The sequence below is a fragment of the Bison bison genome, unplaced genomic scaffold (genome assembly GCF_000754665.1).
Source record: "Bison bison bison isolate TAMUID 2011002044 unplaced genomic scaffold, Bison_UMD1.0 scf7180017864239, whole genome shotgun sequence".
Classification (NCBI taxonomy): Eukaryota; Metazoa; Chordata; class Mammalia; order Artiodactyla; family Bovidae; genus Bison; species Bison bison.
In genome coordinates, this window is record NW_011494811.1 from 1,113,053 (window position 1) to 1,128,289 (window position 15,237).

Sequence of the window (15,237 nt, forward strand, 5' to 3'; positions counted from 1 at the left end):
TGCAGTTCCCTTGTAGGAACAGCAGGACCTTGTTGTTTATCCGTTCTATATATACTAGTTTGCATCTGCTAACCCCAGACTCCCACTCCGTCCCTCTCCAATACACTCACCCTCTTGGCAGCCCCAAGTCTGCTGTGTTTGTGAGTCTGTTACTGTTTCATAGATAAGTTCATTTGTTTCATAATTTAGATTCCACGTACACGTGATATTATACGGTGTTTGTCTTTCTCTGTCTGACTTCTTCCCTTCCTTTGAAAATCTCTAGGTCCGCCCATGTTGTTGCAAATGGCACGATTTCATTCTTTCTTATGGCCGAGTAACATTCAATTGTGTGTGTGCATCACGTCTTCTTTATCCACTCATCTGTCAGTGGACGTCTAGGTTGTCTCCACCTCATGTCTGCTGTGAATAAGTGCTTCGTGCCCTGTGTTCTGGCTCATGACCTTCCATCTGCCGGGACTGTCTTCTCCACCTTGGTCTTCATTTCCTGATGATAGCCCTTCCTCTCATTCTTTGGGCCCGTTTCAGATGTTTCCTTCCTTGAGAATCCTTTTCCCACCCACCCTCTTAACCCCTGTCCTGTGGTGGGAGTGAGTGATTTCCCTCATCTTCGGATCATACCACCACCGAAACTCTTTTACACCACACTTTGGCTGTTGTCTGTCTGCCTTGGCACTGTATTACATGCTTCTTGCTACCTGGTATATACACAGTAAAATGTGAACAAGCCACACAAGGACTGATCTCCCCCAGTTTTTCTTTTAGTTAAAATGGTTGCTCTCAGTACAGTATTCTTCATGAAGTTCCAAGTAGAAGTTATTTCGTGAATACTTATTGAATACCTACTATGTGCCAGTCACTAAAGATAACGCGCTGGCCACAGAAAAAAATGTTACCCACTTTTCCTGTCCTTGGGGAGTTTATTGCGGGGAGACTGAAAAGCCAAGTGAACAGACAGCTTGTTGTGTTTACCCAGCTAGGTAAATGGGTGATTAAATGGTGTTTTTCAAATGTTTTTGACTTGCTCCTTTTTTCCTGTTCTTTCTCAGTGTTAGAGATTGATTTTGCGGAGCTGACCTTGGAAGAGATTATCGGCATCGGGGGCTTTGGGAAGGTCTATCGTGCTTTCTGGATAGGGGATGAGGTCGCTGTGAAAGCAGCTCGCCATGATCCCGACGAGGACATCAGCCAGACCATAGAGAACGTCCGCCAGGAGGCCAAGCTCTTTGCCATGCTGAAGCACCCCAACATCATTGCCCTTCGGGGGGTGTGTCTGAAGGAACCCAACCTCTGCTTGGTCATGGAGTTTGCTCGTGGAGGGCCTTTGAATAGAGTGTTATCTGGGAAAAGGATTCCCCCAGACATCCTGGTGAACTGGGCCGTGCAGATTGCCAGAGGGATGAACTACTTACATGATGAGGCGATTGTCCCCATCATCCACCGTGACCTTAAATCCAGCAACAGTGAGTACAGAGAGGTGGGGCTGGAGGGCTTGAGATCACTTTCAGACCCTGTCATAGCTTGGGTTGAAGTGGATGTCTCAGGAATCTTAGTGGGCAGTGAAATGCCCTGCTTAAAGCCAGTCCATCCTTCGGGAATTCTCTGGCAGTTCAGTGGTTAGGGCTCCGTGCTTCCACTGTAGAGGGCATGGTTGGGGAACCAAGATCTTGTATGCCACATGGCACAGCCAAAAAGAGAAAGAAAAAGGAAAAAAAAAATTACCAAAAAAAAGAGAAGAAAAATACCAAAAAAAGAAAAAAACCCAATTAGCAGGCATGGTTGGCAGTGTGTGACTCTGTGATGTGCTGTTCAAACAAAACACTTAGATGCGTTTTTCCATTTTGAGGGAAGGGTGGGTGCTTCTGAACACAAAAGGAGTTTTCCTCCTCCGTGAAACAATAGATAAAGCAAACCAATACCATCTGTTTGCATTTCTGTCTGAACTATCCAACCTGAGTTCCCACCAGAGAAGGGGTATAAGAGAGAGGAGGCGTATTGTTGAAGCCATGAGGCCCGTTCAGGTAACCGTGTCAGCTTGGGGAACACGACCTCACTGGTAGACCTACAGCTCTCCTGAGAGCCTCAAGGTGGTATTAATTAATAGTCATAACTACATAGTGTTTAATAGCAGGGAACTGAGAAGTAACTGTTTATTAAACATCTAGAACCCATAAACCAGATTGTAAAGCAAGTGTTAGACATAATTAAATGGTGGGTTGGTATAAACTTCAGTCTCTTTCCTTAGCTGAATCAGCAGGCCTTGGGAGTATGCTTCTTTTGTGTGGTAATTTGGACTTTCCCTGGCCTAAAGTGCATGGTAGAGAGGATACAATTTGCTAAGTGGTATATGCCTAAAGTCACTTTGGGCAGCCTGTCCAGAGAGGAGGGCGTTAGGAGTTTGGGGTCCCAGAAATTTCACGCTCTGTGTCCTTCAGCTTTGAGCCCAGAAATCCTTTAGACCTTGTTTTCCTCCTGGTTGTTCCACATGTGGCTTATTTTTGTCTTGATGCTATTGTGAATCTGTTAACTTTAAAAAATACATTTTAAATAACATAGGTAGTAAGTGCTTTTGTTCTAAAAATTAGGAACTGTAGATAAACAGAAAGAAGGATCACCCATAGTGTTTTCCTTCTGGAAGTGTATATATTGCATTTGGCATATTTTCCCAGACATTTAAAAAGCATATATGGCCCACATATACAGAAATATACTTTCCAACTTACTTTAAAATAGCATTTGTTACCCTTACCTCATCTACATGTATCCTCTTCCCCTTTAATAAGAACAAATTTCCTCCTGGTGAGTATGGAGCATTAGATATGTATTTTGGATATAATGCATGTGAAGGATTTCAGTTCCATGAAATAAATCTGGTTTCTCTTTTCCTTCTGCCATTATTCTCTCTCTTTACTATATGATTATTCTCATCCTTCCTGCACAATTCTGTTCTTTAAATGTGTGTGTGTGTGCGCTTAGTCGGTCCGACTCCTTGCAACCCCATGGACTATAGGCTTCTCTGGCCATGGGGATTCTCCAGGCAAGAATCCTGGAGTGGGTTGCCATGCCCTCCTCCAGGGGTTCTTCCCAACCCAGGGATTGAACCCAGGTCTCCCACATTGCAGATGGATTATTTACCATCTGAGCCACCAGGAAAGCCCTTTAAATGTATAAAATAAGTTAAAACTTCTGCTGACTTCCTTTTTAAGAAAAAAAATTTTTTTTTTCTACCTAGAGATTGCTTTGGATGATGGAGTGAGAATAAGCTCATTTGTTGGTAGAAAATGGGATGTAGAAGCTGAATTGTTAAAAAATGCATTCTTATATCCTTATCATGCTGGGTGAGCTAGGCATTGTGCACTCATCTTACATAATTGAGCCCATTTACAAACTTGGGCCAGGGTGATTGTAAAAGTTAATAATTTCCTCTATGAAGTTTTACATCTGGGTATAATTTCAAGCTGCAGATATGAGGTTTTACATTTTCTGATTTATGCTTGGAAGTCTAAACTCTTATGAAGGGAAAGCTAACTTGCTAAGGAGGTGCAGGGGACCTGAGTGTCATTCTGTCTCCTTGGAGACAAAAGCGTGGTCCTTTGTCCTAATGTGGGTCTTAGGATTCCCGAGGGGGACCTTCAGGTACAGTGTATGGTGGCAGGGCATACTATTTTAAAGGACCTCACCCAGCAAGACCGCTGATGCCCTGAAATGTTCATAGTCCACTGGGCTGCTGGTTGGTGCTGATGTTGATGCTTGCTGTAAATCTCACATGTGAGTTGGGGGTAGCTCATTGGGTGGCTGTTTGTCTGTGATTGAATTTATCCAACATGAGCCCTGATGACACTGTTGTTCTTATTCCATTGCCGTGTATACACGACTTGAAAATCATTTTAGAAATGTTACGTCACTTCTTTGCCTCCAGTTTGAGAGTTGTAACTTCTTTGAGTTTTGCAGATTTGGGGATACTGGCCTGTTCCTCTTGGTTTTTATTAGGAGCTCCAGAGAGTCGCATTTTGTTCATAGTCATGTGAGGGCAGAATTCTGTGAATTATATGTGTTAGTTGACTTTGAACCCCCAGAGAAAAGAGTAAGGTACACATGGGGGCTGTCTTGTGGAAAAAACAAAGTAGCTGGTGATAAAATCTAACTGTTACAAAAAGTTCAGTAAAAAAGTGATATATTAAAAGGCTGATTATCAGGCTGATTATCAGGCTGATAATATATCCTGATTATCCGTTTAAAAAAGTCATGTGCTATTTACGACATATGTGTAGCATAGAACATCTTAGGTTGTTCGTGTATCATCTGAAGTAAGTTTTGGTTTAATGCCCATAACTTGAAAAAACAAAACAAAGTAACAGTGGCTAAAACAAGGTGTACATTCATGTTTGAAAGGAAGGCCAGGGGTGTTTAAAGCATCTCCACCTCTCTTTACTGCATCTCAGGGTTGCCTTAGGATCCAAGATGACTTCTGAAACGCCAATTATTTGGTCTGAGTCACAGGCCTGAAGGAGCAGGAAAAGCAGAAGCACAGAGGAAGCTGCTCCTGTGGCTGAGTCGTCTCCCTTTAGCTTCCTAGAAATCCAGCACAACACATCTGCCTGTATTCAGTGGCTAGAATGGAGTCCCGTAGGCATGGCTAGCACAGGGGCCACTGGGCAGTGGAGGGTTTTATTCTGGGTTGGCATGGATCCTGGCCAATAATCAGGGTCTGTTACCAAGGAAGAGAGAGAACATGGATGGTGGGGAAACAGCTGGCAGTCTTACCATGAAGTCTGGGAACATGCATTGGGAAGAAGTGTTATCTTAGATATTGATTAGATATTTACCATTATACAGCCAATAAAGCAGGGTTAGCCAGGTGCTGGGACGTGTGGCTCAGACTCCTGATTTAAGGGGCGGTTTCTACTACTCTACTGCAGTGCATCATTAACTTCAACATCTCTTCTTGACACTACTCACTGAAGTCCTGGCTATAAAAGTGGATTTATGTGTCTCTGCTCCTCACACTGGGGAAAGCCAGCCACTTGATTGTTAGCAAAGACATTAGTGAAAGATGGTCTTTTAGTGGAAAGATTGTCCTTTTGGGGGTAGGTAAGTGGAGTTCAGGGTTTTGGCTTAAGGGCATTTGGCAAAATAACAGTTTAATAGGGGCTATTAAAAATAAAATTAGTATAAAAATGAGGTGATGGAAAATGAAAAGCCTTGCTCAAAGTGAAGGTAGTGGTATTACTTTTGTTATTAACGTCTTTCCTCCCATTAAAAAACATGGAAGAACATAGAGCTAAACGCAGTGTGTGTTTTTCCTTTTTTTTTTGGCATTTTTGCATATTTCTTTTCACCCCTAAATCTTAACTGTGTGTGTGCTAAGTCACTTCAGTTGTGTGTGACTGTGATCCTGTGGACTGTAGCCTGCCAGGCTCCTCTGTGCTTGGGATTCTCCAGGCAAGAATACTGGAGTGGGTTGCCATGCCCTCCTTCAGGAGACCTTCCTGACCCAAGGATCAAACCCACGTCTCTTACATTGATCCATGTCTCTTTCATTGGCAGGTGGGTTCTTTACTGCTAGAGCAACCTGGGAAGCCCCAAATCTTACACAGGAAGTCCTAATAAGTACATTGCTTGTAGCCTGCTTTCTCTCCCCACTGCCAACTTGCTATATTGTGACCACTTTCTTATTAAATAAATATTCTTCTACCACAAGATATTTAAAGGTTTTACAGTTTTCCACTACACTATTTTGGCTTCCCAGGTGGCTCAGTGTAAAGAATCTGCCTGCCAAGCAGGAGACACGGGTTTGATCCATGGGCCAGAAAGATTCCCTGGAGAAGGAAATGGTAACCCCACTCCAATATTCTTGCCTGGGAAATCCCATGGACAGAAGAGCCTGGCTGGCTACAGTCCATGGGGTCGCAAAAGAGTTGGACACAACTTAGCAATTAAACAGCAACAACATCTACAGTATTTAGATATAGTATATTAACTAAACCAAACCCGTATATAATCATCATCATCACCAAACCTCTAAATAATAATAACAAGCAACTACTGCTTATTGAGTGTTCTCTTTTGGTCAGGCCCTATCTAAGCATTTTATGTGGGTTCCCATCTAATTTTCACAGCAACCCTGCAGAGTGAAGACTGTGCATGTCTTTATTTTACAAATAGGAAGCAGAGACTCAAAACAGGCACCCGTTTCTCTGGGTGCTGGTCCGGAGACCAGGTCTGACTCCTCATGGCTGCACCATTCCCTGCACTCTGCTCAGGGTTAGCTGGGGTGTCTCACTGCTCCACTACTTACTTTGTGTAGTGCTTTTGTTTTATATAATCAGGAGTAATGTTACTGTGTTTACTGGGTCTTAGTGTCCACATGTCATTAACTCATGAGAACTCATTGTTAATTTCACAGCTGAAAGAGCAGAGGTGAGCGATGAACTGGATTTGGTTCGGGACTAGCCACGCCTTTTCAAATGTCAGCTTGAACTCAGCTAGCCTTCCTCTTTTCAGATGTCAACTTCTCACGGGTCTTTGCTGTCCTATCTCCCTCTTCTTCCTCTGCAGGTGTTTCCCCTTTAGCCAGGCCAGTTTCATCTTTCCCTTGGAACCTGCTGTGTATTACTTCCCACCCATGGGGCCCTCATCACACTTACTGTTGCTGTGGGATGAAGCTTGCTTTCAGAGGTACCCTCACCTCATCTCTCTGCCTGGCCAAACCCCACTCATTTTCCTGTACTCAAGTCACACCTGGCCACTTCCTGCTAGCCCGTCTCTGGAGTCAGTGCTAAGCAGGAGGCTCTTTCTAAGGTTACCCAGCAGGTATACGAGGCATGTCCTAAAGTATTGTGTTCAGTGGATGGATTCCATTTTCTGTGGGTACAGAGACACATTCTGCAAGTCAAAATAAATACATAAGTAAATAAAGCAGTAATGAAGCAAAGAACCATCCTGGTGAGTGGGACTCAGCGGGCGAGGCTGGGAGGTCTGAGCTGCAAGCCATGTGCACCTCTCAGTTCTTCAACTTTGCCTGGAAGCTTTGCTTTCCTGCTTTCACCTGAACATGACCATCTCCTGTGCAGAGATGGCTCTCGTTGGTGTGTCATTTTGAGCACTTGGTGTTGGGGCTATAATTGACACAGCCCTGCCCTCAAGGAGTTCCCTGTGGGGTCACAGAGAAGGACCTAAAACCAGCCCAGTGCAAGCACGGCCCCCCAGGAGGTGATGGTGCCTGAACACTCCCCATGGATTCTCTCGCCTCAGCCCTTTCCTGAAGTTGGAGGGGCTCGGGTCCCCTTCTTAGGATTCGCAAAGGGCGCTTCCCTCTTCGTGGAACATTTGCCCTCATTCTGCCCAGCTTGCTGGGGGAGGCTGCCCACCTGTTTTTCCTCTGGCAACCCTGGGTTCTGCTCTGTAACTTACTCAGGTGCAGGGAGAAGCCAGGCCCTGGAGAGCATGTAGGTACCTGCAGAGCCTGTGCTGGCGTGGTCAGAGGATTGTGTTGTATGGACGATCTTGGTAGGTGTCCCTGGACTATGACTGAGCCCTGAGCTTAGGGAGAACACCATGGTAAGGGTTGGGTTCAGGGCAGGAAAGGATTTGGATAAAGGATGGAAATTGTGAATTTCCACACCATTCTTCTGTCCCTTCCCTGCTATTTCTGTTTCCTCTGATTCGAGCCTTGGTTACCTTGAAAGTCAGGGAAATTGTTCTGTCTTCTCTTCCCCACACCCGCCACCCCAAACCTGGTAACAGCTAAGTAGCCATCTCCCCTTTCTGCAGGTGGCCTGTGGGACTGTCATTGCTCAGGGTCAAGGTTTGTGCTTTGGGATCTCGGAGGAGACAGGAGTCTGTCTGTGTCTCCTTCCCCGCCGTGGCTCTTGGACAGTTTTCCATTCCTGACTTGGTGCTTTCCCCCATTCCCAGGAGGTAGCTCGGGATCACTTATGGATGGGAAACTGGGACACAGTGGAGACAGTGGTCTGGTTGAGGCAAAAGGAAAAGAGAGCTTCTTCCCAGGTCACCCATCTCTTTACCTAGAAGTCCCTGTCAGGACCCCCATCAGCTTCCTGCTCAACCACACTTGCTTCTCTTATTAAGGAAGGATCTATGCAGAATGTGTGTAGGTTTGGAAGGAAGAGGGTTACAGCTCATACTAATTTTGGGAGAAGAGGGTTACAGCTTATACTCATCTGAGGCTCAGAGCAGGTTATGGCGAAAGGAGAGCTTCTTAGTTGGGCGTCTGGGTAAGAAGAGGATGGGGCAGTGGAAGGAGCACTGACCCGGTGCCCCCTGGGCAGACGGGCTGGGTGGTCCCAGGCACATCTCATCATCTCTCTGGGCCTCAGATTCCTCACCTGTGAAATGAGAGGTTTGGATGAGATGGTCTCTGAGATCCCTCCCTCCCGGGGCTGACATTACACGATCCAGTGTGAATGTGTGTGTGTCGGGGGTGGATGATGACCCCACGCTCTGTCTAAATCTGTGTCACGCTACAGGGCGCCCAGGCTCCCTGCTTCCTGGGCTCATTGCGGGGGCCAGAGCTCCCGATGGGGACTCTTCACCAAGCGGTTCAGTGGGGAAACAGCTGACCGGAGCCCACAGGTTCTCCCTTCCCCCTTTGCTGCTCGGAGCGTGACAGATGGCCTTGCTGAGACAAGATGCTCCGGCCATGTGAATCATGCCAGGGACCTAGAATATACCAAGGGCAGCCTTCCTCCTGGAAGCAGGACGCAGCTCATCACAGGCCACCTCTGTCCTTGGAGCTGAGTGAGGGGGCGTCCTGGCCTGTCAGAGCTCTGCGGCTGGTTTCCCACTCGGTCCTCTGAATCAACAACACAAGGCTTTTTCAGGCAGGGCTCCAGACCACTTGTTGTTTAATCACTAAGTTGTGTCTGACTCTTTGCGACCTCCATGGACTGTAGCCTGCCAGGCTCCTCTGTCCAAGGGGTTTCCCAGGCAAGGATACTGGATTGGGTTGTCATTTCTTTCTCCAGGGGATCTTCCCCACCCAGAGATCAAACCCATGTCTCCTGCATTAGCAGGGGCATTCTGTACCACTGAGCCATGAGGGAAGCCCTCCAGTCCACTTAGGCACTTTTAATCTTGTGCCTCTGTGCCCAGCACCAACAGAAGTGAGGGAGACTGCTTGTGCAGCACACGAAAAGTGGCCGTGAGACACAGAAATGAGAAGTGTTAAGGCTGTGGATCATACTTCGCCTTCTTTCCTAACTTTCCCAGGAGTTTTGCTCTCTGTGGGAAACTCAAAGATTTTGAGAAGTAAGCATTTCCCCCTTAAGCTTGACACTGGGAGCCATGTGGTCTCACGGAAGGAACACTGCTTGGGAGTCAGAGAGACTCGGATTTAGGCTACTTCTTGTGCCCCTGACATTGGGTGTGTCTCTTGGAGCTCCAGGATTCTCATCTGTAACACGTGGACACGACAAAAGAGAGCAGCGCGGTTTTAAGACGGCCTGAAATGATGTGCGCCAAGTATCACCTGGGCTCCCCAGGTGGTGCTAGTGGTAAAGAACCCGCCTGCCAATGCAAAAGACATAAGAAACGCACCAGTTTGATCTCTGGGTCAGGAAGATCCCCTGGAGGAGGGCATGGCAACCCACTCCAGTATTCCTGCCTGGAGAATTCCATGGACAGAGGAACCTGGCGGGCTACAGTCCATGGGGTTGCAGTGAGTCGGACACGACCGAAGAAACTTACCGTGAAGGTATCACCCGGAACCACATTCAGTGAAGGGCTGCCCCTTTCCCCGCTGTTTCTATCTCTTGTTATTTTAGGTATACACAGGCTCTAGTTGGGTTTCCCTTTTTAAAGTAGTATGGGGATTTAGGCAGCCAGAAAGCCCTGCTTTCTGCCAAGTCAGCCAGGGGTAGTTTTATCCCTCTCACGAAAAAGAAAGTGAAGTCACTCAGTCGTGTCCGACTCTTTGCGAGTCCATGGACTGTAGCCTACCGGGCTCCTCTGTCCATGGGATTTTCCAGGCAAGAATACTGGAGTGGGTTGCCATTTCCTTCTCCACCAAAACGGGCAGATTTGTTTCAGCTGAAGCCACGGAAGGCATCGATCCCCAGCCGCTCCTTCCTGCTGTGTGCGGGCCTCTTGCTATCTCTGGACCCAGCCTTAACTCCGAGCACTTGGCCCCCTGAGAACACTGCCTTGTCTTGTTATGGCCTTTGGCCTGATTGAATGGGACAGCTGGCCAGTTTTATGGCTCTGCTGGCCTCTCAGCTGACAATTAAAATGCTTTTGCCCCAGGAGGAAGGCAATATATTTCTCTTGCTCTTTCGTCTGCTGCCAAGGTCAAAGGGAATGCCCTTTCTTGCATCCCAGTCCCGACTTACCCAAATCAATGTAGCATTTTTGTGGCATGGTTTCTTTTGAGACCCTGGAATATTCAGAGTGGGTGAAAGAGATTTTATTTTAAGTGTTATTGTCTTCTTTTGGAAGGAGAATGGAGTATGATTTCCTCTTTTCCTTGGTATTACAGCTTTATTTCCAAATCTGGTTGTGCCCAGCACTTAAAAGTTCCTCAAGAAATGTTTGTGGTTTTGATCATCACAAATTCCAGCCTTGTGCCTTTTCCCGTGCATGAATCCCCTTGCCCCCAGATACCTTCTCCAGAAAACACTCAAGCTCTCCTCCTTTAGAGCCCACACTTGAGAGATGAACCCCCTTTTCCACTTCAAATGAGCCCACGTGAGCTCTGGGTGACACTGGTTTTGAATCCTCGCTCTGATGCTCGCTGGGACCTTCAGAAAAGGATGTACTCTCTTGGTTTCTGCAAATGTAAAATGGGAATAATTGTAATCCCACTTCCCTCATTTTACTGGGTGGAAGTGAGGATTAAATAAAATCGTGTAGGTGTAGCTCTTAGCAGTGCCCAACACACAGTAAGTGGCACATACATCTATTGTAATTCCAGCAGCTATATTCCCTCAGTATTTACATCCACAATTAGTGATCTTGTACTTTTGGGTATGATTTGTCTTATAGTTGTATTTTCAGCATTTTATTTATATTTTCTCCAATTGCACTATAGATTTTTTTTTCAGTAAGTTTTTTTGGGGTGGGGGGCACACCATGTGCCGTGGGATCTTAGTTCCTCAGCAGTGAAAGCTCAGAGTCCTAACCACTGGAGAACCAATATGTATGTAGGTCCATGTTGGTTGTCTGTTTTATATATAGTGTGTATATGTTAATCCTAATCTCCTAATTTATACCCTGCCCACTAGGATTCTTGACAGCAGAAGTGTTGTTGTTTTTCCTTCTTCCATCTTCCCTGCTCCTGTCTCCCCTGCTCCCCTACCCTGCCTAACATAGGACTTACATATGGCAGTCCAGATGTTTGGCAGCAGTTCCAATTTTGCTGTGAAATCTTGCCTTTTCTGTTCCTACTTCCTTTCCGGATGGACTCAAACTCCTTTACTGAGTGAGCTGCCTTTATGGTTGTCCAGCCTTGGCTTCCATAAACTTTTTGGGAGCTTGGGGCCCTATGGAAAGGGTTCCTTGAAGTTGCTTGGAAAGTCAGACGCCTAATGTCTGCCTCTGGAATTGCCTACCTCTGAAGGCTCCGTCTGTCTGCCCATCCCTGGGAGCAGAGTTGGGGCACCCCAAACCTGGCACAAGGGCGAGGTAGTGATGGATCTTGAAGGTAAGATCTTCCCCTGCAAATCCTAGTGACTTGTTTCCAACCTGGTGTGCCTGATACAGCAGTGTAACAGGAAGAAGGATGATGATTGGGAAAAAAAAGTTATCCCAGATTCCACTGTGCAAATCTGGCTGTTTTAATGGTTGTATATGATTTGCTCAATAGACCTCATCTTCTCCTACCATTATAGTCATAGTTCACAGACTATCTGGACATTTATTATATTTATTTGTTCCTGCCTTCTGTTAAGCTTCAGAATCCAAGAGGAAGGGCAAAGGGCCATGGCTGAGTGAAACAGAGATAGTCTTCAGTTTCCAGTGACCCTAATTTTCTCTTGTGACTATTGGTAAGGTTAGAGCTTAAAGGAACCTTCTTTTGTGACCTGGAGAAGTTGAGTGGCGTGCTGGGTTCCTGAATCTCGTGACTGTGTTCTTTCTCTCAGCCACTCCCAGACCCTGACAATGGCCAGTTACTCTGCCTGTGGTGTGGTGGGCAGTGGTGGCTTGAGGCTCTTGACACCAACCAGGGAATCAGCGATGACTAACTTACAGGACCTGGAGGTCGGAGTGAAGTCTGTCTTTCCTGCTTGCCAACAGGAACTTGGTCATTTTCTTCTCTGTATTATGTAGAAGGATAACAGTATTCACTGGTTTTCTAGGTGGTTTAATTTTCAGGAGGAAAAAAACAGTAAAAAAATCTTTGTTTCTTCCCCCCCCCACCAGTATGGCTGAGATATGATTGACATATAGCATTGTGTACATTTAAGGTGTACAACATGATTACCTGATACGCATAAATATTGTGAAATGATCACCACAGTAGGAGTAGTTAACGCATCCATCACCTCACATAATTACTGTGTTTTTGTGTGGTGAGAACATTTAAGATTTATTCTCCTAGCAGCTTTCAAGCATATAATCCAGTGTTGTTAACTATAGTCTCCATGCTGTACATTAGATCCCCAGAACTTATTTATCTTATAACTGGAAGTTTGTACTCTTTGACTGGCATCTCGTTTCTCCCACCTCTCAGCCCCTGGGAACCACCATTCTGTTCTGTTTCTATGACTTTGACTTTTTTTTAAGATTCCACAGGTAAGTGAGATCATACAGTATGTGTCTTTGACTTTTTTCACTTAGTGTAATACCCTCAAGGTGCATCCATGTTGTCACAAATGGCAGGGTTTCTTTTTTTTATAGCTGAATAATATTCCATAATATATATACACTTCGTCTTTACCCGTTCATCCAAAGACAGACACTTAGTTTTTTTATGTAACTTGCTAATTGTGAATAATGCTACAGTGAACATGTAAGTGGAGATATCTCTTCTGGATAGTGATCTCATCTCCTTTGGATATATACCCAGAAGTGGGATTGCTGGATCATAAGGTCCTTCTATATTTAAAATTTCCTTGAGGAACCTCATACTGTTCTCTATAGTGGCCGCACCAGTTTACATTCCCACCAACAGTGCACAAGGATTCCCCATTCCCCCACACCCTCACCAACACTTGCTCTTTTTTTTTTTGGTAGTAGCCACTCTAACGTGTGCAAGGTCAGGTACACAAAAGGTAACCCTCACTGTGGTTTTAATTTGCGTTTTCCTGATGATTAGTGATGTTGGACAGCTTTTCGTGTGCCTGTTGGCCGTCTGTGTATCTTCTTAGGAAAAATTTCTATCCTGGCCCATTTTTTAATCTGATTGAAAAACATTTTTATATCTTAAGTAGTGAACTCCTGGCTACCTGAATTTAGATATAGGAGGCCCAGGGGTGGATCAGTAATCTCACTACCATTGGCAATTCTTCTCCCCTCCCTACCCACAATGCCATAGGAGACCTACCCTTCCTAATTATTTGGATTAAATTACTTGTCTGTCCCAAGTGCATAGCAGCTGGTGACATGGAAGGATACTCCATCAAGTCCCATGGATGGTAATGGAAAATCAACTTACGTTTTCCCAGGAAAAGCTTCTCTAGGGTGATTTAAGATGATTAATGTGCTGTGGCACTATCTGATTTTGTTCCCTTAGCTTGTTATTCATGGTGAAGCAATACATGTCCCTTTACTTTCCCCACCCCCCGTATTCTTAGAGTTAGGATGAAGAATAATCATATTTTGTATTTGGTGCCATAGGGGTTGATTTGGAACAGTATCTAAGGTACTCCAGGCAGAGGTGGTGATCACCCCCATTTAACGGTAGAGGAAACTGAGGTTGAGAGAGGCTTAACACCTTGCCCAAGAACAGAACTAGAGAATGAGGGTGCCTGAACTCGAATCCCGTGGCTTTGTGGGGCGGATCGTCCCCACATCTGGAGCTGCAGGGGGGTGATCCTGCACTGTTCCAGCTCAGGGGCCTCTGGCGCCTCTGGAAGTTTCTGCTCTATTGGTTTTATCTTGGTTTTGCTTGTGTTTATGTTATGGTTTTGTGTTTGGTTAAACAAGGGACGTGTCTGCTAGATTTCCAGATAAGTTCACAGATGCTTGTTTATGGAATTTAAAAATTTCTAACCAGAAGAGTAATGTAAACATTTAGAAAGTGTCTGGACACATTTATTAATGGCACAGCCCTTCGTGGTTGTTCAGATGTCACAACTCTTAGCTCCGTGTCATCTGGGAGGTAAGCAGGCCTTCCTGGGGCACTGCTTTTGCAGCTGAGTGTGTAACCAGATGGACTGTGTTGCACCAGTATGGCAATTCCATGCCCCGTGGAAGACAGCTTGCTAGGCATGCTTTGTGGTGCCCGCTTATATTCTTAGATTAATGCTGTGAAAAAGAAGTCACAGTAAATCCCCTATATATGAATGAGTTCCCTTCTAAGAGCACATTCATAAGGTCAGTTTTAAGTCCAATAAAGTTAGCCTAGTTACCCAACTAACACAATCGGCTATATAGTACTGTACTGTAATAGGTTTATAATACTTTTCATACAAATAGTATATAAAAGACAAGCACAAAAAATAATGATTTTAATCTTATAGTACAGTACCTTGAAAAGTACAACAGCTAGAATACAGGGTCTGGCATCAGGCACACAGGCAAGAAGAGTTACTGACTGCAGGTGGGGAAGGAGGTGGAAGATAGTAGAGCTGAAGAATCCTCAGCTGTAGGATACGGAGGGCAAGCTGCAATTTCACTCACAGCTGATGCTGATGACACAGGTTCTGATTCCTTGCTGGAACCAGATACATGTTCGTATCTTTGAAAGTTTATGCCTTGAAGGTTTGTATGTAGGGGATTTGCTGTAGACTTTTCACCATTCATTCCTTACTGCCCTGATTAGGACTGATCGCTGAGGGAATAGCACCCAAACTCTTACAGGTAAAGAATCCACCTGCCAATGCAGGAGATGCTGGAGATGCGAGTTCGATCCCTGGCTTGGGAAGATCCCCTGGAGGAGGAAATGGCAGCACATTCCAGTATTCTTGCCTGAAAAGTTTCATGGACAGAGGATCCTGGAGGGCTACAGTCCATGGGATCATAAAGAGTCAGACTGAGCACACACGCACAGATCTCTTTTAAGTGAAGCTTCCCAACTGTCCCCTTCTCCTGCCTCACAGACAGAATTTTGACTCTGTT

At 45.5% G+C, this 15,237-nt stretch overlaps 1 protein-coding gene across 1 annotated transcript in view; it reads left to right on the forward strand.

Moving 5' to 3' along the window:
* The first annotated feature begins 1,055 nt into the window (after window positions 1–1,055).
* MAP3K9 (mitogen-activated protein kinase kinase kinase 9) overlaps window positions 1,056–15,237 on the forward strand; it is a 71,965-nt gene continuing 57,783 nt past the window's right edge. Inside the window, exon 1 of the mRNA XM_010846670.1 lies at window positions 1,056–1,463. Within this exon, the coding sequence (XP_010844972.1) occupies window positions 1,232–1,463 (232 nt within the window). The 5' untranslated portion in view covers window positions 1,056–1,231. The remainder of the gene's footprint in view (window positions 1,464–15,237) is intronic.